The 22078-nt window shown below is 45.5% G+C and overlaps 1 protein-coding gene across 1 annotated transcript in view; it reads left to right on the top strand.

Annotated features, from left to right (window-relative positions):
* Nucleotides 1-22078, top strand: part of LOC119383932 (ubiquitin-like modifier-activating enzyme 1) — a 233146-nt gene that overhangs the window by 138864 nt on the left and 72204 nt on the right. Inside the window, exons 15-16 of the mRNA XM_049413008.1 lie at nucleotides 3779-3975; nucleotides 17214-17278. Of these exons, the coding sequence (XP_049268965.1) occupies nucleotides 3779-3975; nucleotides 17214-17278 (262 nt within the window). The remainder of the gene's footprint in view (nucleotides 1-3778; nucleotides 3976-17213; nucleotides 17279-22078) is intronic.

The raw sequence follows: 22078 nt of genomic DNA, 5'->3' as shown, positions 1-22078 counted from the left end.
ATTTGCTTTCGTTATTATTTTATATCCCAAATGTTACTCTGTAATCGCAGTAATAAATGTAATATAATAAAATTATACCTATGAGATGTCATCGCAAGAGCGATCACAGAGCTACAAAGCGGGGAAACGTTGTTGAAAGTTAGAGCCCCCCTCAAAAACGAAAGGACTGCACGGAGTCTTGATACATAGAATCCCTATAAAGGCACATTCTTTTTCTATGACTCTATGACGGCTCCCAGTGGTCATGTGGCGCGAGATGGACATGCACAGCCTGCTTTGTGTGCCCACATTCTTAACGTGTGAGCTTTCGTCTTGTTCCGCCATATCAGAGGTCTCAAACTCACCTCAGCTAATGGGCCGCATTCACGAAAATTTACTCCCGCAAGGGCTAGGGCAATGACGAAGGTAGGAGCGTGGGAGGGGGGAACAGGCTTTAAAACTACCGTCATTTCACAGCAGACCTTTCCCATAACTCATATACGTGATCATTTCTGAAGGGGATTTGGCGGCAGGAGTCCAAAAACATATCGATACTCATTGTTGCAAAATTGTGCGGAACGGAGCAACTTGGAGAGAGCCAGACTCTATCGAAGAATAGGAAACCGAGGGGCATCGAGGGCACGTGCACGTGGCCGGCGCAGCAGTTCGCCTTCTGTAATGGCATTAAACGGACGTCTCTCTTTCACGTCTGGGGAACCAGTCATTTCGTATCACCCATGACTAAAATGTGGACGCCGATTCTGAAATATAGTTTTTGTTTCACGGTTATGTATCAACACACGGTGACCGAAGGGTGTGCCTCACGAAAAATATGCTTTCGATCTGTGATGCCTGCGTATCTCAAGAACATATTAATAAAGGAAAAAAATGGGATGAAGACAGTCTTGTGCGGACGGAGGGCCGCTGGCGAGACGTCCGCGAGCCGCGCGTTTGAGGCCCAATATCTTGGGGTCCCAGCGGGTTGAGAGACTCGGTGAGCTTTTGTTCGAACGCGCCGAGCAAGAAACGGTGACGGCTCGCCACCAGATTAGTGCCAGTGCCCACAAGCATCTTTCACACCAAAACCCTCGCGTTCCTTTGTGTTCCACCTTGGCGCTGCTGGCGAACAAAATAAAGCGGGGAGAGCACAAAAGAACGCGGGGACTGAACGACTGGGTGTCCTCCTTTGCACTGACACACTCTAATGAGATAAAGAAGTCACGGTGGGCGCCATGTTGGGGCTCCAGCGTAGAGCACTTGTCTGTGACGTCACGTGCAAGGCATGTATAGTGCGAGAGCTACATGATACTGCCGCAACAGCGTTGGAATGTGCAGGAATAGAAGAGGTCCATTAAACAAGTCGTGGGGTGAAGTATATTCGCTTGATGAAATATCTGGCTTGAAAAAGGACAATGACAGATTCCGTGCCGGGTGATGGCCCCTTACCTCGAACCATATGCATCCGTGTTACGTGGCGGCGAAGTCATCATGCCGTCTAAATGGGAGGCTGCTATTACCAGCTCCGCGCTAGAAGAACACCTATATGGGCCGTCCAACAGGCCTGCAACGCAGCAGAGAGACTTGGTCTTTCTGTTTCGATGTCGGAGCGGCCCGCAACGTGCTAGAGCGCGTTCCGATGGACCATAATAAAGTTTGTCCATCCATCAATCCATCCTTTGTTGTTATTGCGCTCCCTATCGAAACTGAACTCGTGCTGCAAATCACTTTCCTTGCTACAATGTCCTTCATTGCCCTTCGTGATCCACACTGTATTTGCAGAAAATATGGGTGCAGTATACCACTGCCGAAGAAACATTGTATCCAATATGTCCGCTCTACTGTTTGCACTGAGCACCTTTTTACAAGAAATTACCGTATGTTAAAGTATAATTGTTAGAGAAACATACGCCAACAAAGTGTAGATACTTGCCACTTAATACACCTTGCTGTTGATTCCATGTTCCGGCAACACCACCTACATTACTGGGTCGGGCCTCAGTCGGGCCTGATCTGTGGTTGGGCCGGGCCGTGTCGGGTAGGCGAAACTTTTTCTCAGGTTCGGGCCGGGCCCGGGTCTCTATTTGAGTCACCGGGCCGGGTTCAGGCGGGTAAATTTGAACGAGTTCCGGGCCTGTGCCAGGCCCGGGCCAAGAATTACAGCCTGTGCAGCGCTCTACTACACACGTATAAATTGGCAGCACTGCATTTCGGTCAGCCTACCAAAACCTGACCACCCTCAGCTGCTCGGCTGTTGCCAAAAGAAAAAAAAAAAAATCAGTGCGGCCGAGAGTCTTCATTTGGTAGTTTGGTCAATTCTACCAGAAGAGCTAAACGCTTCACTGATTGCCGCTGAAACAGCTGTCAATGAGGCAGTCTGCAAGTATAATAATGGCACTCTCCATGCTTATTTGTGCATCACTTGGCCTGAAGCCTGGAAAGCACTCCATTCAAAGAGCTGTAGGGAAGGATGCCATACGAGAAAAAAAGCATCAAAAGTGCACCAGAGCAAGCACCAAATGCTCAGGAAACCTCGCATCACTAAGGACACCAAAAGCTATGATCCTGGTGCATTCTAGACCATTGGACGCAACGGGAAACTTGGGGAGCTGTTTTCTCAAAAGTGCCTTTTCGCCTGCCTGCCGAGTTTGCGCAGCCATTTTCTTCGTAACCGTTTGGCCTATTTTGGCTTCGTTTCTTTTGCCATGTTTCTGGACTACAATGCATGTCATGACATTCTTTCTTTCGCATTTTGATTCTTTCTAATTTTACGATGCGACTAGTCGTTCACCCCAAGAGTGTGCCTGATTTGAAGGTAGCAAAAAGAATTGCAATGCAAGAATATTGTGTTGCGAAAAAAAAATAAAGCAAGAATGTCACGACACTCAGCGTGCATTTAGCTATGCAACAAATATTCATGTAGCCTTGTAGTGCATTTTTTAAACTCTCCAGGCATTGCGCAAAGTGCTAAGGAATGCAAGAAGTAAATATTTAATTGAATTAAAAGTTGTGAAGATATCACCCTGAAACTTTTTTGGAAGCATCAGAGAGACATGCTGAATAATTGTGCCAATTTTCATCAACATCTGTTAAGTTATAAGAAAGTTGGTTTTCCAAAGCCACGTCCACCCTTAACTTAAACACTATCTCTCCTTTCGTACCAGCGAGCGCACTGAAAGCTACGCGAGAGGGGGATGACAAGGGGCCAAGCAGTTATGTCTGCTCGTCAGCATGCATCATGACCTTGAGCAATTTCTTTTCTTTTTCTTTCAAAATGCAGCTTACTTTTCGTGTGATAGTGTGTGTGCTGGTGTAATTCTATAGTGTATGTAATTCTAGCACTACAGAGTGCAGCGTGGGCACGTTGTGGCATCCCTCGGCGGTTGTGGTAACTATGCGGCTCATGATGCTCAAATCAGACAATGCCCATAGACTGTGCATTTATGATGAAGTCATTTTGGATTATGGCATCATTTGTCAAGAGAAGAGCAAGCGATTTCCAGCCGACTGAGAATTATTTGTGATTTCCGGGCCACATGCTGCGCCGTAATGTTTGGCTCACATGTTCTCAGGAGCTTCAAAAACTGATCGGCAGGGTTTTTATTAGACTGTGCTTAAAAAGTGCTGCAGGGCCCCTTTAACAGATGCAGTAGATGCAGTAGATGCAATAGATGCAATAGCTGTACTGCGTGGCAGAAGTGTAGAATTGCACCATGTGACCATGCGAATCGCATAATGAGTGGGTGGTATTGTTTAATGTGTGAGTGTGTTCGAGCTCGGGCGATTAAGAGACATTGTGCAGGCCTGTACATGGACAAGCGCTGCATGTACTACCAGAAACCACTGCTCGACTGTGGCGCCATGGGAACCAAAGGCAACGTACAGGTTGTGAAGCCTGGCCTGACCGAGTCCTATTCATTGTCCCAGCACCCGCGAGGGGAATCAATACCTGCTGAGACCATCAAGCATTTTCCAAACAACATTAAGCACACCCTGCAGGTAGGTATAGTTTCTTTCAGATCTTGACGTGATGGCGGAATGAACTGTTGATCTAGAGAATAAATGATATCCAAGCGATCTCCTTTGATGCTAAGTATTTATTTAAAAATATCTCGTAGGCTCCATGTAGGAGTATTATGTGAAGGGGGGGGGGGGGGAGAGTAGTAGATGATAATTTTAATAACACAAGAACAAGCAAACAAAACATTTCAAGAACCAGGTATTATACAATGGCAAAAGGTAGCTAAGGTATAACGTGGTGGTAACATAATAATAAAGTACCTACTATGTGTTTTACTAACTTCATCGGGCCTACATATAATTTTAAAATGTATAAACATGGTTTCCATGCGTAGTTTCCACTACGAGCAGAACATTTTAGCTACCTCTTTCCTTGGCATTATTGTCTGTTAGTTCTCATTAATGTTGTGTATAACAAAGAAAAACGAGCCCTTAAAAGTCGTCTTTCCTTGGTACAATGCAACACATTTATAAAAAAACACACGGCACTCTAAATATGTACAAATATACAAAAAATACAATCGCTGCAACCAAACAAACTCAAGCTAGCAGCAAACTGTACAGGTAGCTAAAATGTTCTGCTTGTAGTCTGTATACTCTAACCTCTGATGTGCAGGGCCGACCTTACTTGGTACTTGGTTGACTTGGTTCATTGCCAAAGTCCAGTCCGTCGTCAATCTCGTTCGGCCATGACGCCCTCGTCAATCTCTAGGTTCACTCTGCTGCTCGATGGGTCGTCTGTCACTTGTGCGTGCAGGCCATTGTCCCGCTGGCGTGGGTAGCTTTTAGGCCCGTTAGGCCTAAGGTCGTTAGTGGTTCATTCACCTGGTGTGCTGTTCCATCACTGACGCGGAACTCCGGGGATTGCCTTCGTTGGCTTGCTTCAGAAGGGGGCTTGTGTCAGAAATCTCCATACTTGCTGTGTGCGGCAGCTGCATCGCCAAGGAGCCTTGCTTGAATGGCGCCGAGTTGGCCGGCCTCGCCTTGGAATGCCTGCATCACTGGCTGCAGACCCGAACACCTGTTGCTTCGATCGCCGTCTGCTGGCGATACAACCTTCCTCGAGGCATGTGAAACGAGTTGAAAGGAGGAAAAGAACTAGTGAGCTTGCATTGCCCATGCAGGCAATGACGCCGCACTAGTTCTTTTCCTCCTTTCGACTCGTTTCACGTGCCTCAAGGTCTCTAGAATTTTTCAAGCATGCGCTCGTGCCTATGTGAACACTTCTTCGTCGTCTTTTGCGTCCGAAGAGTTCTTACTCGTGACAACGTTCCAGCATTATTGCTGCAGAGTATTTTAGTTTGGCGTATTTACGCTCCGCTCAGCAGCTAAGCGGAGCGGGTGCGCGACTGCGCATGCGTCCTCTGCTTAGCCGTAAATGGGCTAGCGGAGCGAGTCCCATGCTCTGCTTACAGGCAGCCTAAGCGGAGCACAGACCATCGCTACCGTTCTCACTAGCAAGGGGTGTCGATGTATGCGCCTTCCCCAATGCATGCGTTGACTTCCCGCATATTCCAAGATGGCTGCGCCCAGTGCTCAACGTGCTTCCCATGTGCACGGTGGCTTCACCTTCGTCTGTGCAGCGCAAGCTGCAAAAGCGCGGCTTGTGCTTACTTTCCCTAGCAAAAATTCCCAATAAAAAACCAATAGCCTGTTGGGTTATTGACACCTATTGGTCTATTGGTTCTATAGGTCTATTGGAACTGTATTTGGCTATTGGTCTATTGGTTCTATATCAGCCTAGTGGACCTATATTGGTGTATTGGTTCTCTATTAGCCAATTGGAATTATATTGGCCTATTGGTTCTGTATTTGCCTGCTGGCATTGTATTAGTTTTGTATTTGCCCACTTCTCAGCCCCATTAGAATTAGTCTTGCGCAAGTGTTTTATGGGTGTCTTGTCGTCGTGCAGAAGGCCCACACTGTGGCAGCGCCCCTGCAATGATAATCACAGTGGATGAATGAGGCATATGTTCAAATATATTCTCATAATCAAAACTACAAGTGCTTCTTCTGGCCATTGATGATGTTGGCGATCTTGCGGGCGACTATTTTGCCAAGGCAACTACGTCTTGTGTCAATTTCTTCTGGACTGCCTCATCCGCACTCGAGGAAGTGCCTGAAAGATTCTGTAAATAAACAGAGCCATGAAATCAGAAAACAGTAACACATGTTTAATTAACGTTTACCTTCGAAGCAATGTATAGAAAGTAGGCGGCACAGTGAGAAATTATCTAGACCTTAATTCACTGCACATGTTCACAATGTTGCAGGAGCTGAACTATAGCAAAAAACTGAGTGAAATATTACACACCCAACTGTGGCTTATTGCGTGGAAGAAAACAGTATATCGGCAAAATTTTGCGGCAAAAAAGGAAGGAAAAGAAAAGGGAAAATTCTTTTAAAAATTAAGCAGCACCTTATCCCGTTTACACGCTTGCGTCCTGTGTTTTTTGAGCTGTACCCAAGAATGAACTGCAAACTCGTCCTTAAATTACAGCAAACTCAATAATCACTTACTATCTATGACGTGCTCTTTTTCACGATGGTGGTGCGACTATCATACCTAGAGCATGCCACTAAATCTCAACTTAAAGATGGCATGAAATAAATTAAGCTAGGGTAGATTCACGATGAGGCAACGGTAATATGTAAGACAGTAGTAAAGGCAGCCTAGATTCCATATCGTTGCAAGCCCAACACAGCAGTCAGGCTGCAATGAGTTGGATATAACACACGTGCTGCATGTTACGTGCTTATGCAATTAAGCCAACAACATTAATAAACCCACTCCTGCGATAGCTTTAATTGGGCTGCAGTATGTAAAAATACAAAAAATATGAAATAAAAAATCGCACCAGTGCAGTGCATATGCTATGCACATTTTGTATAATGAATTATCATGTGGCCTTCTGTGGTTCTTGTGACATTATGTCGAACAAGTATGATAAGCCGATTGGCGCGCACTACAACACACAAACCGCATCGACTAGAGCGTTTCACTATGAGGCGATAAACGCGTTTTCGGCACTTACAAAGGGCTTGCGAGACTCCAACTACACTCACGAGCAGGGCGCCTGTCCTTTACCTCTAATCTATGCTACGTTTTTTTGTGCATACTGACAAACACAAAAACAAACTGCAATGATATATGCGCTCAATCATTCAACTTCTGAGAGTGTGTGGACTTGCAATCGAGGCGTCGCTGGTCTCGCTGTCATCAAATACCGGAGACAAAGGACGAGGGACTTGTTTTCCCGACCTTTCAGCTTCGTCACAAATTTGAATACAAAAAAAAGGTGATATCAAATAAATACTAAATAGGAGTAACTAGCTACCATGCCCACTTAACTCACCAAACAATCGGAGCACATGGGCCTTGTTGCTCGTCTTGCCATTATTCTTGGTGCCACTTTGTAGAGTCGAAATCGGTCGAAATCGGTCGAAATCCAAGACATTTATGGCTCAGAACGTCTCCATCTGGTGCACGCTGAACACAGTCTTCACGTTATCGTCGCGGAAGCACACTAAAGCAAACATCGTGTAAGCAGGCTTACATGAAGCATCGAGATCACACAAAGCGCGCGCTAGGGCGACAGACACAACGTTTTGGCTTAGCTTGGCCGCAGGCTGGGCTTGTCTTCGTATCGGCCGAGCGCGGATGGCGCGCCAAACGCACGGTCGGTCGCGTTTGCAGATTTTCTCTTGTATCTTTACAGCACTACTTATATTGCTTAGCATAAATAGTAATAAACTTTACATATTGTCCAAAGCTTATCTTAAAGCTTAGCACATGGCTTAGCCTGCTTAACCAAGGAACGTGTAAAAAAAAATGTTCACACATGCAGCGTCGCCACGCCGCGCACCGTCTCACTTTTTTTTTTTGTTTGTCACCTGGCTGGTTCTATGCCGGTTGTGATCTCATGGCGGTTTCTTTATTATTATTCTGTGGTGTCTGTGTTGTCAATTCCTTCGCAAGTTCTTCTTTAGCGTGTTTTACTATAGTGCCCGTTTACCGCACGGCATGTACGGAGACACCGTACCGCCGTGGTCGACACGCAGCCTTTTTATATAACTCTTTTAGTCGCGTGAGTTGCTAACTGCACATGGTGTCTCACGGTGTACGATTAAGCTCAATCGGGATCAGACTTATCAAAAGTGAATTGATCCCGTCTGCAGCTTGCGTATAATATAGCCAATCATGATCAAGAAATTTGATCGGGATCGGGTCCGACGCGCTCAATCAGTCATAAGATGTTATAAACAGCTACCTATAGGCGGTAGCTGTTTGAACAATAAAACTCCTGTTGGCCTTATACATCTTCTGTTAGTACATTAAGAAACCAATAGGAGTACTTATTTGACCAATACAACTTCTATTTGCCCAATAAGTCACCGATAGGCAGCACCGATTTGACCAATACAACTCCTATTGGTCCAATAAGACACCAAAAGGCAGCCCCTATTTGACCAATACAACTTCTATTGGTCCAATAAGACACAAATAGGTGGTGGCTGTTGGTGTCTATTGGTACCCATAGAAGTCTTATACAACCAATACAGCTCCAATAGATGTCCTATAGAACCAATAGCGATTTCCTATTGGACCAATAGGAAATCCTATTGGTATTTTTGCTAGGGAATTGAGTCGTCGAATTAAGGAAAGTGACACGAAGTAGACAAGATGCCACAGCTGATGAAAACATAGCTGCTGTGTTGGCGTCCAAACGGATTGGAGTGGATCTGGAATGCTACAGCACTTACTGTCGCGTGGCTATCTTAAAGTTGACACTTTATTTATTTATTTTTTCTATATGGACTGGTAACGCATGCGCATGTGTGAATACTGCGTGAACAAGTGAATTATACGTATTTGTTTTACTTTGAAAAAGTGACTAAGCTGTTTCTCATTTTACTTTAAGAGGCTCAGCTTGGCCAGAGAGCATTGCAACTGCGAAAGGTCCGCTTGGGAGCGGAAAACGGACAACCAAAATGAGAAAATCGTCCGCTGCTCCGCTACAGCTTAGCGAGCTAACTCAGAGCGGACAGTAAAAACGTCAAACTAAAATACTCTATTGCTGATGCTTGCGTTAAATCCACAATGAACTCGGCTCTATGCGACGTCCACATAATCTTAACAGAACAGTCTAAAGCAATCACAAACTTTCCCAAACATTGTGGTGTGGCTTGTGCCAAGTGGTGGTTACAAATGTGGCTGGCTGGGCGCATAAAAGTACAAAAATTATCGCACATGACAATGTCTCCCTATGAAAAAGAAAAGCGTCTCGATGCCTAAAACAGAACGTGGAAGTGAAAAAGCGCATTCACAAAGAAAAACGATAACAAAGCACACAAAAACATCCTTCGGATTTATTAAAGTGCTTCAAATGGCTTAAGACTCACGACGAGGACGACTTCATGTTGTGTGCAGCACCACGAGAGCGCATAATGCCGTCTGGGATGACCTCGTAGCCCAGCGCGTCGACACGTTGTAGTACTTTGCATGGCCCAAAGTATCGCCAAGAAGTTTCTCACTATGGCCACATCAGTGTATCAGCATCCAGACCCAAATACAGTTGCCGGGCTGGTATTCCACGAAGCGTCGTTGAAGGTTGTAACAATGGCTATTGATCATCTGCTTGTTAATGCGCAGACGGGCAAATTGTCTTCGCCGTGCTGAAGGTAGACTTCAACGTCAAAATTGTCCTAGTTGCTGATGTCGGCAGTATGGCATCAAGCGTTGCTGCTGAGCTGCTTGCATAAACCAGCTTGAACAGCGTCGCGTGCCTTGTTTTTTTGCACTGCCGTATTGTAAGGAAAGGTTATGTGTGAAAGAATAGCGTCCCAAGTCTTGTGCTTGACATCGATTTACATTGCCAGCATATTGGCAAGGGTTTTATTGAGACGTTCGGTGAGGTCATTTGTCTGCGTGTGGTAGTTTTAGGCAGTTGTCCTTTGGTGACTGGTCTGGCTCTTTTGCAAGGCTGCTTGCGTTAGGTTTGCTGTTTAGCCGTACCCTTGTCTGTGGTGAGGATGTTTTTGGAGCCATGATGCAGCAGAATGTTCTCGAATGAAGAACTTCACCACCTCGGCAGTAGGGCACTGGTTTTGGTGTAGCGGGTGAAGTAGTCCATAGGTCGGAAATGGCCCCAGCAAGTCCATCCCGATGTGCTGGAAGGGTCAGTGTGGTGGTTTGATTGGCTGAAGAAATCCCGCTGGCCTTGTCGGCAGTGTCCTGAATTGCTGAAAGTCCCGGCATGTCCTCACATAACGAGTGACATAGGCAGTAAGGCGTGGCCTGTAGTACTTTTCGTGTATCCGGGAAAATACGTAGGTGTCCAGCTGTTGGGTAATTATAAAGGGTCTGCAGAACATCTGGCTGCAATGCCCAGGGTACGATGAGAAGGTACAGTCAACTCCTGGTTTTTTTCACATGCTTGAAAATTCCGACATTTTAGCAGCACCATTGCAAGCCCCATAAATGTCAATTTATTCACGAATAATTTGAGCCAATGCGCCACCTAGCGGAGAGAGCGCAAAACAGGCTATTGAGGTCTGTATAGCGGACAACATTCACTTTCGCACGTGCGGTAGCAATTCTGGCAGATGGATTCGTTGTCAGCAAAGAAAAAAAATGTGTTGCGAAGCAGGTTTTCTGTGTTTCGATATGCACATCAGCGAGGCAGAAAAGCGGGATAGTATCTTTTCACGAGCTTTCATTTTTTTAGTGAACCGTGAAGAACGGTGTAAATAACCAACCTCTGCATCAGCAAAATTACTCCGACGATGGTTGTTTGTTCTCGGCACTTCAGCAACAAGTATTATGCCGCAGTGCTAAAAATTTGTTTCACTCTTCGAACGGCATCAACGAATCCTAAGGATAACACAGCAGGAGTGAATTGGAATCGATTCGTGGGAACGTTACGAAGTGATACAAGCTACGAGAGACGCCGTAGTGTATGGCTCCGGATAATCTTGACCAGCTGGGGCTTCTGAAATTGCACAGTACGCATGCCTCTAGCATTTCACCCCCATAAAGATGCGACCGCTGCAACTGGGATCGACACCGCGTCTTTCGCGTGAGCATCCAAGCACCGTAACCAATGTGCCACAGCAGCGGGCGAAATCTAAATCTTCGTAGTGTTGAGGTCAGCGTGCCTGCTGCGTGGCGGCGAGGTAGGCCTGAGATGCTTGCTATATTATGACGTATAGTAGCTTTGAGCCTTGCTCTTTAGATGTTGCGTGCTCGATTTCCTTGATTTGAGGAACATTGGTATAGCCTGCCCGATGTCTCATCGCAGGGTTCAGGCAGCAGAAAAGGGCGAATTTACACCTACCTATAACGATACACTGCTGTAGCATCAGGTAAGCAGAAGAATTTGCGGGCACCACAATTCCGCTCACGTATGTGGATCAGCTGACACACACATGCACAAACAGACAAATCAATAAGGCTATGCGCATTGCAAAAAATCATGAACAAGTTTCCTGGGATCATTTTTTCAGCAGTTAGTAGTCATTGTTTCTCTCCACCTCTTCTAGTACACGAAACATTATTTCGCTCGGTGTACCATCACCGCCTCATTATTTGGATTTGAACACATTTATACATGAACGCGACGAAGTAACCGGCCGACAAAGTCGCTGCAAAATGCTGATGTGTCGCCGTGATGCTCTAGGCAATCAGCATTTGATAAACGATACCAATGGGCAACTACCGAGTGCGTTAGCCCACGTACCTTCAGAACACTGCCGAACAGTGTCTGCCTTGCTGATTGACACAGCCCGTGACAGCGCAGCAGAACTTACCTAGCAGTAGATGAGAACAGCTGATACACGTTTGCACTTCGCTAAAAAGTTAGCAGTGCAGGAGGATTGGCAATCGGAGATCACAGGCTCAACAAAAACACTTCGCAGCCGCACTGGGATCTCTTGTGCGTCCGAATTCATGCCAGACGTTTACACAAACAGTGCAACAACATTTATTTTATCATCAATCTTGTCCTTCGCGACAACCAAAATGGTGTACTCGGCAGCAAGTACACTCTCATCTTCGACAAAACACCACATTTTCACATCACAATCTAGGAAAAACGGTATTTCCAGCAACAACAATCCGCTCATGGACCTCCTTGTTGCCGCCAGCTTTCCAGTGTTGCCTAACATTGCAGCCCGCCCTGGATTTCATTTTGAATGCGAATAAGAACGTTTGAAGTTTCAGACGCTGAAACTTTTTGGCGTCCAATTTTTTAGACTTTCTGCCCAAATTGCAGGTTCAGAATGGGATTTATTTTGGTGTGCACAAAAATGCCTAATAAGTGTACTGGGATGCATTAAAGCTATTTTGGATGTGGCTGTGGCGATTTGACCGCTTGAGCGCATGAATTCATTTTTTTGGACTGCCTGATTTTTCGTACAATTTCACAGTCCCTAAGGAGTCCCGGACGTTGACTGCAGTTGACGTGGACTTGCGAGAACTTTTTAGGAGAACATCGTTTCACAAAAAAAACTATGGCAATCCTCACCTAAATACTTTAGGGACAATGGCTTTCTTGCCTTTCAAGTAGTCTTCCAGGCTTCCCAGTTCCGGATCGCATCGCTGTTCGGCGAAGTCGTCAGCTATTGTGGGCCTAAGAGGCTGTCTTCATCGAGATCGTGGCAGGTCAACAGATGCACGGGAGAAGCAGTTGGCATCGGAGTGCTTTTGTCCGGACTTGTAAACAATGGTGATATCAAATTCCCAATATCTGAAACTCCATTGTGCTAGGCGACCTGAAGGGTCAGGTTTGCTAGCCAACACAGTGATGGGAGTGCTGCTCCAATTGCTCCAAACTGATCCAAAAGAGAAATGCTGCTCCATGCTGCTCCAAACTGTAATTTTTGTTAGTAACTGCTCCGGACCTGCTCCGAAATGGCGCTGGTAAACTGAAAACAATGGACTTTAAGCACATGATCATCTAGCGAGCCTAAATGAAACAAAAAACAAGCTGTCTACTATCATTCTATACTCATAGACAACTTTTCTTGGCAATGAAGAGAAGGCTGCAGAGCCAAACTATATGTGTGCTACCACTGAAGAATGTAGCCCCACAATTGCGTCTCTGTTTCTGCGTGAGAATAAAAAAACAGCATTGCTCTATTTTCTACTGGACACTGTTTGAAAAGAGGTGTAGCATGCACCAAGCAGATATAAAATTTATATTTGTTTTACTTTACGCAGTGTCATTTCACGTTTTTGCACGTGTGAAAACGTCGCACCTTTTACATGCACCTCACAGTCAAAATAGCGTCTTTGTCTTCGGGTGAGCGCTCGTCACCCTCCAACTTGTCCGATGACTCGCCTAAGGAGCTTGTGACGAATTTCACTAATAAATGGCTGTCTTGTTTCACTAACAAGAGGCCAAATGGCTGTCGACATGGACGCTTTTGTCGCATGGGGCAGCCTGCTCAGCCTTGTGCACTCATTTATTGTGACACTGTACATGATTGTCGGTTGTTTTGCCGGTAGTGAATGCGGTGTCCATGGGCTCCGATTTTTCAGCTTCGGGACCTAATGTCAGCGCTGCATGCACATGGCAGCGATTGTGAGGCAGTGTTGCTAGTGGTACTACGTGCATTCGTTGACTGTTCGGACGCAACACAGTCACATTTAGGGATACTTGCCATGCTTGGTTCAGTTGTTACCTTGGGCTGCAAACGCGAAGGGTAGTCTGCAAAGAGTGACGCTACTGCATCCTTCTTAAGCACCGCTTCTTATATTCTATGAAATCTTCGCGTCGTAAACGACAGCTGTATATTCTAGTGTAGTTTGAAGATGTATTAGGAGACCAGTTATCCCGCCTAATTGCTGTAAGCCACCTCTACCGAACACCAGCGGCAGTTCAAAATTCATGGAACGACAGCTGAACATTGTATTAAGGCAAAAGCCTTAGATGCTTCATCAAACACAAAAATTGACCATCGGCAGCATCAGCACGAGTGATGCAAAAAATAATTACGTGATGACGTGATCATATGACGTCACTAGGCTTGTGCGAATAGTAAATTTTAGGTCCGAAGCGAATTCGAAGCGAATAGTGATTTGGTCGAAGTGAATTCGAATAGTTTATATCACATATAAGAAAAATGAGCATATTTGTTAGGACCCAACTAACCAGCGTAATATTTTTAAAGTTGAAACAAGGCATATGCATATGTCATTCTTTTTGGTTCAAAGGGAAGTGGAAGCAACTTTGAGTAATAGCAGGATTTAGCCGCAAATCCGCAGAAACGATGTCCCTTAGGAGCCACAAGGCAATGCAATGTAGCGATACTAATGAGTGACAAGTGAAGCATCCCAGCCTCGCTGCTGCCAGCTCAATAAAAAAAAAAAAACAAAGGCTGTCTCGTGGTCAGCTGAAATGTGTGCCTGCGGAAAATAAGACGTGCTTCACTGCAACACTGCGGTGACATGCGGACAGCATGACGCATGCTTCTCGCAACATCAGCGCGTCATGATTTACCCATTCTTTCTGGGAAAATAGAAAATTATTAAAGGACGGTCTGACAGTATTCGCGATGTATGCGAACCTCCGATTGGCGGTTGTTCCGGCAATTTGCGCACTTGCACTGCTGGCGGAGTACTTGCCTGCAATGCCTACTTCGAAAACTTCAATGATCATCTTTTCCACCCAGAACACATCACGAATTCCGTCTCACTGGTCATTATTAAATTCTTTATTTTACCAGAAAGAATGGGCGAATGGTCGCATCATGGCACGCTGACGCTGCGAGGAGCAGTGACAAGCTGCCCGCGTGTCACCACTGTGTTGCAGCGAAGCACGTCTTCTTTTCCGCAGGCACCCATTTCAGTTGACCACGAGACCGTTTTTTTTTTTTTCTTTCTTTTTCTTTTCTTTTTGCGCTGGCAGCAGCGAAGCACGCCGTTTCCTCGGTTTAGCGGCAAAATTGGGACCAGGTATTGCTGGAAAACACAAACTTTGTAGCTGCAAACTAGCAGGCACAGCAAACGACCACCTCTGATTACTTCCTTGCATCCAACCTTTTGTATGTTTGGTTAACTCGAAAACCCGCCTAATTAGATTTTTCACAGTCCCAGTCACTTTGAATTAGTGAGGTTTTACTGTATATTCATTTAACCTTGAAGTGGGCCTTCGCGGCAGTGCAAATTTCTCCTGGAATTGTGTAATCACCGTATAGCACACCTCCACTGCAGTGAAAACCGCCTTTACAAAGGGTTACATGCAGTTTATATATGTCTATTCGTTCATTTCGAATACTTCGAAATTTTCTGGAATTTAAATTTGCTTCGAAGCGAATTCGAAGTGCTCGAATATTCACACAAGCCTAGACGTCACAGATTATAAAATTTTGTGACATCATCGTGTGAACCTCTGTCGTATTACATCTTCGCTTGGTCAAAATGGGCCGATCTCGGAGGCAGTGCATGCCTCCGCTGATGTGCAGAAAGCTTGCACTGCCTCCGATCCTTGAGGCTGTAAGAAAACTACGTTAGGTGCAGAAATATCTTGAAGGGAGGCAGGGAATGTTCAATACATTGACTGGAAGAAAAAGAAGAAGATGGCTTTCGCCTTTCAGTCGTCTTAGATGAATGCATAAGGGACCCTGTAAAAAAAAGACAATCGTGATTTCTTTATGTTCCATTTGTAGAGTGGAACACAACAGGATGACACACTAAGACATTGGCGTATTTGCAATAGCCTGAAATATAAAATAAAACGCGAATACTATCAAACTCGAGTGCAAGTATCGAACCGGCAGCACGGCCTGACAGACTGCCTGCGGGATATGTACAGCGGGGATGGAAAAGACACGCGAACATGCGGCATCTGCATTCTTTGCTGTTTCGCATTTATTTTCAAGTGGTTATAGCCTGGATGATTGATGAAAAGACGACGTCATCCATGACACAATAAAGACCATCTAGCATCTTTTTATTGCCACCACGGTTAGAGCGTGATGAAAACAGCGTGCCGCTGTGTTCGTGTTTCTTTCCATCTCCTGTACCTGTGAAAGCCTGCAAGAAGCACAAATGCAATTAAACTCAGATGCAAACATGAATTCGTGAGCTTCGTGATACGCGCGGCCGTTCAGCGCCAGCTTCCCGCAGTCTACTTGCACAGCGCCACCACGCGGCAGCGGCGAACGAACGCGGAGCACGCGCTCGACGGCCCGAGGAGAGCGTTCGCCCAGGCACAGAAAAAATAAAGGAGGCACTGGTAGGGGTGAAACTTCGATGTAGCCCAGATGATGGCAAGGCACCTCTTTCTTTTGTTGAATAATTTGCATGACTTTGGACAGCAGCCGGCTAGCATAAGCGAGGACCATCTGTCCTTTGTACAGTTACAGTGCCAAGTCCTACGCAGCTTACGCTGGTGTGTATTGCTTTATCAGCGTTCTTGTCGAAGTGTGCCAGAATTGGTGGCAGCTGCAAGCATTGTTACTATGGTCGGAATCGTAATTTAGCGATGGCTTATGGTTCTGAGGGCGAATTTCCTGAAAGCAAGACAGTGATTGAAATGTCATGAGCTGATCAAGCGTTTAGTAGTATAAGATTATTGGGTTAACAAACATTAAAAAACCAAAACCTATCTACAATAAAATTCTGTATTGTTTCCACCTCTCAACAGCACTACTCAGATCGCTCTAATTAGGCTAAATGATGCAGCAGCAGACCTAATACAATGAACCACATCAATAGCCATCTGCTTTAGAGAACACATGGAATAAGATCACCACGTAAAGCACATCATTGTACTCGGGTGGTATTTGTAATCGTTGTCTTAACGGACGGCCCGTTTCAGCATGCACGATTGGATAGAGATCGAAGCCGGGGTTCTCCATGAGTGCCGGCCCACTTCAATTTCAATCTGCAGGAGACGACAGGCATCTCCGTAGTCTTGGCCCAATTAATTGAGGGCCCAAGGCAGCGCATCTAGGCCGTGTCCTGTCGAGCACCGACCACAAAGCAATGTGCGCCTTGCACCACTCTCACACTTTGGCATCGTCTTTGCTTCCTTTTCTCTTCCACACCGTCTCGAGCAGCACTGTCATAAAGCACACATACGAAAAACTTTGTGCATTGATACCATTAAAGTTGGACATACAAGTACCTTGCTCATCTGCTGCACCAATTAAATGTTGATATTTTGTTTCATACTGTATTAAAAAGTGAGCAAGATTTTTTTTCTTTCCAGTGGGCACGAGATCAATTTGATGGCCTGTTCAAGGAGCCAGCAAGAAATGCACTCCAATATTTAACGTGAGTACATGGTGCAGTGCAAAAGTGAATGCATGTGAGTATCGATGGTCAGATACAGTGTAGACCGCTTATAACATAGATCGCCGGAAGTGGTGACCAAACAACAATTCTCAAGGTCATCTATGTTCAAAACATGTAGGCCGAGCAGCACGTGTATGTGCCGATCGCATAAGGCGGCGGAAGCATTCATATCTATTGATAAGCGTGAAGGGTTACCTGTCTGTGCATACCCCAGGAATAGCTTGTTTCAAACGACCTTTATGTGAAGCAGACAAAAACAAAGCAGATTCAAGAAGCACCTTTAATCTCACTGTGAGTGAAAAAATGCTGTTAGTATTTGCTCGGCGCTGCTTTTTAAGGCCTTGGCCTTGGTCCTTGTCCTCAGCAGCACATTGTTGGAGTGCCTCCTCAGTGAGTTGTTTGCAGCGCAAAACACTTTCAGTTTGTTTAGGTACTCAAGTGCCTCGTTGGTGCGACATATCTGGAATGTGGTGGCATCCTCAACAGGCACTGACTCCAAGCGCAGCCGCGTCTTCGTCACCCCAGACCACTGCGATGTTGTTTCATCAATTGCAGCCTTTTCACACACATCCACATTGTCATCGATTGTCTTCCAAAAGTCCTCGAAAGTATCGCTTTCAGTTACAATGTGGTTAGTGACCAAATCAGACCATACCTCGTCCACACTCACTGGTTGGTCATCGCCGTCATCAACGGGCACATTGTACCACGATTGCGAATGAAGCCTACTTTTCAAAGCATTTCTTGATGGTAGATGGCGTAACTTGCCACCAAGAAGCCGTGACTATGTCTATTGCAGCTCTCAAGTCCACTTTGAGGGGCTTCTTCCACTGCAAATGCAGCAGAACTTTCTTTCATATGCGCTTCTTGTAGAGCACCTTGAGAGGTTGCGATGACACCCTGATTCAGCAGCTGCTCTTTAGCGGTGGTGTTGGCCAGAAGGAACTTCTAGTTCACAGCTGTCCAGCTTTGGCTGTACATTGTGAGCTGTGCATTGTCCAAAATGTGGACGACACAGCACTTCTGCATCAACATTTCCTCATAAGATTTGGAGCCAATCTGTGAACAGCTCCTGGGTCATCCAAGCCTTGCCGTTGGCCAGGGCTGGGCAAAGATACTTTGAAATTGTATCGCGATACGATACAAGATACTCAGGCAAGAAGTATTGAGATACAGATACAAGATACTACTGGAATAATTGTATCCGATACGAACTTGCCAATTGTATCTTAAGATACTTCGATACATTCGCAATTTGTTATTGTAGATCCCGTAATGTAGTAGCGAACGCCCATGCACGAAAAGGTTTGCTGGAAATTTCTTTATTGTGACCAACTTTGTTTCATTTTAATGAAATGTCTGAGTACCTCAAAAGATTTGTCCTTCTTGCTCAAAGTGCATTAGTTTACTTGCGACAGAATTTATTGGGGTTTGTTTTGGCTACTTAACAGGGCAGCTCTTCACTGACAGCGGCTCTTGTTTGTCGTTTTTGTAATTGATGAGAGTCACTGCTCAGCTTGCCGACCAGCTAGCGGGTCGCCATCTACTAACAAGAACTTCAATAAGAACCTTCGCACGATGGCGCAAATACCGATGTGGAGTTTTACCTTCTGCCTAAAAGACCGTTTATGCAATACCGAATCACCGGTGTACAGCCAACAACGTTGCTAGCGACATTTTTCGTGACGCATTGTGTATACGTATAGCTCATAAAACTGCAATGACTTTTCATGTTCTACTTATCTGCTGGCGTAAAGCGTTCGTTATCATATACGCACTAATGTGCAATCTTTCAACAATTTTCTTCAACGAGAGAACAGGTCCACCCTAGAAATACCTACTACCTATTGTATGTCACTGGTGGTGACGATGAAGAAGGCGGCAGTCACTCTGGTAGAGACGAATCTGCTCATTGGGCAAACTTATGCCCAGAAAACTAAGTCAAAGTACAAGTGAAGCACACTGTACACTGATAGCGGCAATAAATGTCGTTGGCCTTCGGTGTTCCAATCATCGGCGGAACGCGTGGTCACATTTACCGCTGGTTACAGCTGGTGCTCACGTAAGCTACCGAATGAACTACAGTGCTCGCGTCCTGCGTATAATTTCAATAATAATTGTTGCGGTTTTACATCCCAAAACCACGATATGATTGATGGACGCCGTAGTGGAGGGCTCCGGAAATTTCGATCACCTGGGGTGCTTTAACGTGCACCTAAATCTATGTACACGGGCCTCAAACATTACGCCTCCATCGAAATGTGGCCGCCGTGGCTGGGATTCGTGCGTAATTCTAACAGAGCGATCTGAAACAATCGCGAAGATTTTGAAACACTGCGGCGCGGCTTGAGCCGAGCGCTGCTGGGTGATTCCACGTAAGATTGAACAATCGATGGCTGGTCGACCTCTCAAATTTATTTCAAAATTTTATATTATTGCCTGATGAGTTGAAAGAAGAGAACCGCAATTTTGTTTTGCCGCCAAAAATTTTTTCGATGAACAGGAAATCAATAATGACGAAGAGGTGGTGTGGAGCGCTCATCCGCTCTGCTGTTTTGGCCAACTTTCGTTATGAATTGCACAAAATATATTAAAGTTAGGTAGCTGAAATTTCTTTAACGAAATATATGCATGTTTTGCTTCTGCTCAGGTATTTTTAGTTTTGATGTGTAGTGTAGACGTTTTGATAAAAAACCTCAAAATTGGCCCAGGAAACGTTATTTTCTTTACTTTGAAGGTCTTTATCTCGAAAAATCGTTGTAGCAGAGCAACAAAAATTGCGCATTACGTTCTTCGCATGCTTATCTACCACACTGCCGAATCTTATATTTATATAACTTTTCAGTAAAGAGATATGATCGGGCTAATTTAAAGAAAACACCAAACAGTGGAAATTTCTGACGACAATTAAAAAAAAACCCATTTTTATATTTCTTAAACTTTGTCCACCTATTCTCCTCCACATCAGCTTTCATAACCATTGAAAACATGTTGCATAATGTCGTTGCACTAATAGTTACGACCCCTCTAATGAGACCCTTAGGCAAGGATTGGCAATTCTGACTTCTTGCCCAGCAAGTGTATAAATTGCAGGCAGGATTGAATTTCTTTTTATTAAAAGGCCAGCAGTACCGAAAAAGGTGTTGCCGGCACTGAAGACGTTAATCTTGAAATTGTTTCGTCACTGCAGCAGCCACGAGCGCGAGGCTACCGAGCAGCGCGCGTGCACCCGAGATGCTCGTTGTAAGAGACGGCGCAGTGAGAGCTCGTTTTCGCGTCCTAAGACCGATTGAGTTCGAAACAGCAACACCTCTCGGGACTTGAACGCACGTGCACTGGAGCTTCGCTATTCTATCCGCCCTCTGTTCGCATCGCAGCTAGGCGCCGATAACATGGCGGAGATAGAAGCAAGATTAAGACTCTCTAAGGGAGCTATGAGCGCTCGCTTCACGCACGCTGCTGCCAGAGAAACTGCGCTGCGCCAGTTGCGATCAGTGGAAAGCATGAACGTGGCGCTCCAGTGGCAAAGCAAAATATGGATTGTCAAAGGAAAGAAAAGCAGAACTATCGGTAACCGGATGCGCTTGTCTATCTTAGATGTCGGCAGCAGACGGCCTGAACTGGCCGCGCGTTCGGTGCTCTGTTCACACTTCATTCGGTGCGGATAGTTCTTGTGCTTTGCTCTTACTCTACTCCTCCTGTGCGTCTCATGGCGAGAAAGTATAGCGCTGAATCAGCGTATTGTGGAGACTACCTTTCGAAGCACGAGAAGCTTAAAGTAGTACTGACACGAATTTTACAAAATTTCGGATTGTTGCTCTAAATAAAATACTGGTGTCAAGAAACCTATAACGACTATTGTGGTGCCTGGAAATGCATCGTATATATTTTATTGAGCGGCACCTTAAAACACTTTCGGTTTCGATATCGAGGGGGTCTCAGTGTCGTTTCATAGCAGTGTGACGCCACGGAGATACAGAAACTCGCGACGTACTAGCGGCAAATCCGTCATCTGCTCGTGGTGCACATAAACAACGATGAGTGAATTATCGTCCAATGACCCTGACAGTGATTTCTACGATTTAGGCTGCATGCAGGACGCAGAACTCGCAAACTCGGGGAAACTGTCTTGACTCGTCGGGATAATGTCCTTGCAGTGGGGCTGGCTTGCAGATGCTCAGCGACGAAAACTTCAAAGTCAAATTAAAATATTTATACGTGTTCTACGACTCCATTGTGTGGACAGCGTTGACACTGCATACCAACGAAGCAAAAAATGTCCCTTTTGCGATGTTTCAAAATCGTGTCATTACTCCTTTAAATATTGCAAAGAAGCCAAAATTTCGCAGAGTTACCGACCTAGACAAAAATGCTTTGAAGGAACGTTTAACGCCCGTAAGATCAGTGACTGTCAGTGAGACGGACTACTTGTGCTACGCGTGCTTTTGCTACCACTGCAATGATAGATCTTCACGGAACGCACAGTTTAACGATGTCATTCTTATGCCCCCTGAAAAAGAAATCTACGTCATTAACCAGATCACTGCGACAACCGGTGCACGTGCGTTCAAGTAACCCGAGAGGTGTTGCTGTTTCAAACTCAATCGGTCTGGGGACGTGAAAACGAGCTCTCACTGCGCCGTCTCTTACAACGAGCATCTCGGGTGCACGCGCCTGCTCGGTAGCCCCGCGCTCGTGGCCGCTGCGGTGACGAAATAATTTCCAAATTAATGTCTTCAGTGCCGGCAACACCTTTTTCGGTACCTGCTGGCCTTTTAA

The sequence above is a fragment of the Rhipicephalus sanguineus genome, chromosome 2, assembly GCF_013339695.2.
Source record: "Rhipicephalus sanguineus isolate Rsan-2018 chromosome 2, BIME_Rsan_1.4, whole genome shotgun sequence".
In the NCBI taxonomy this organism is placed as follows: domain Eukaryota; kingdom Metazoa; phylum Arthropoda; class Arachnida; order Ixodida; family Ixodidae; genus Rhipicephalus; species Rhipicephalus sanguineus.
Note: the sequence above shows the minus strand (reverse complement) of the source record. Positions and strands in the feature narration are given on the sequence as shown.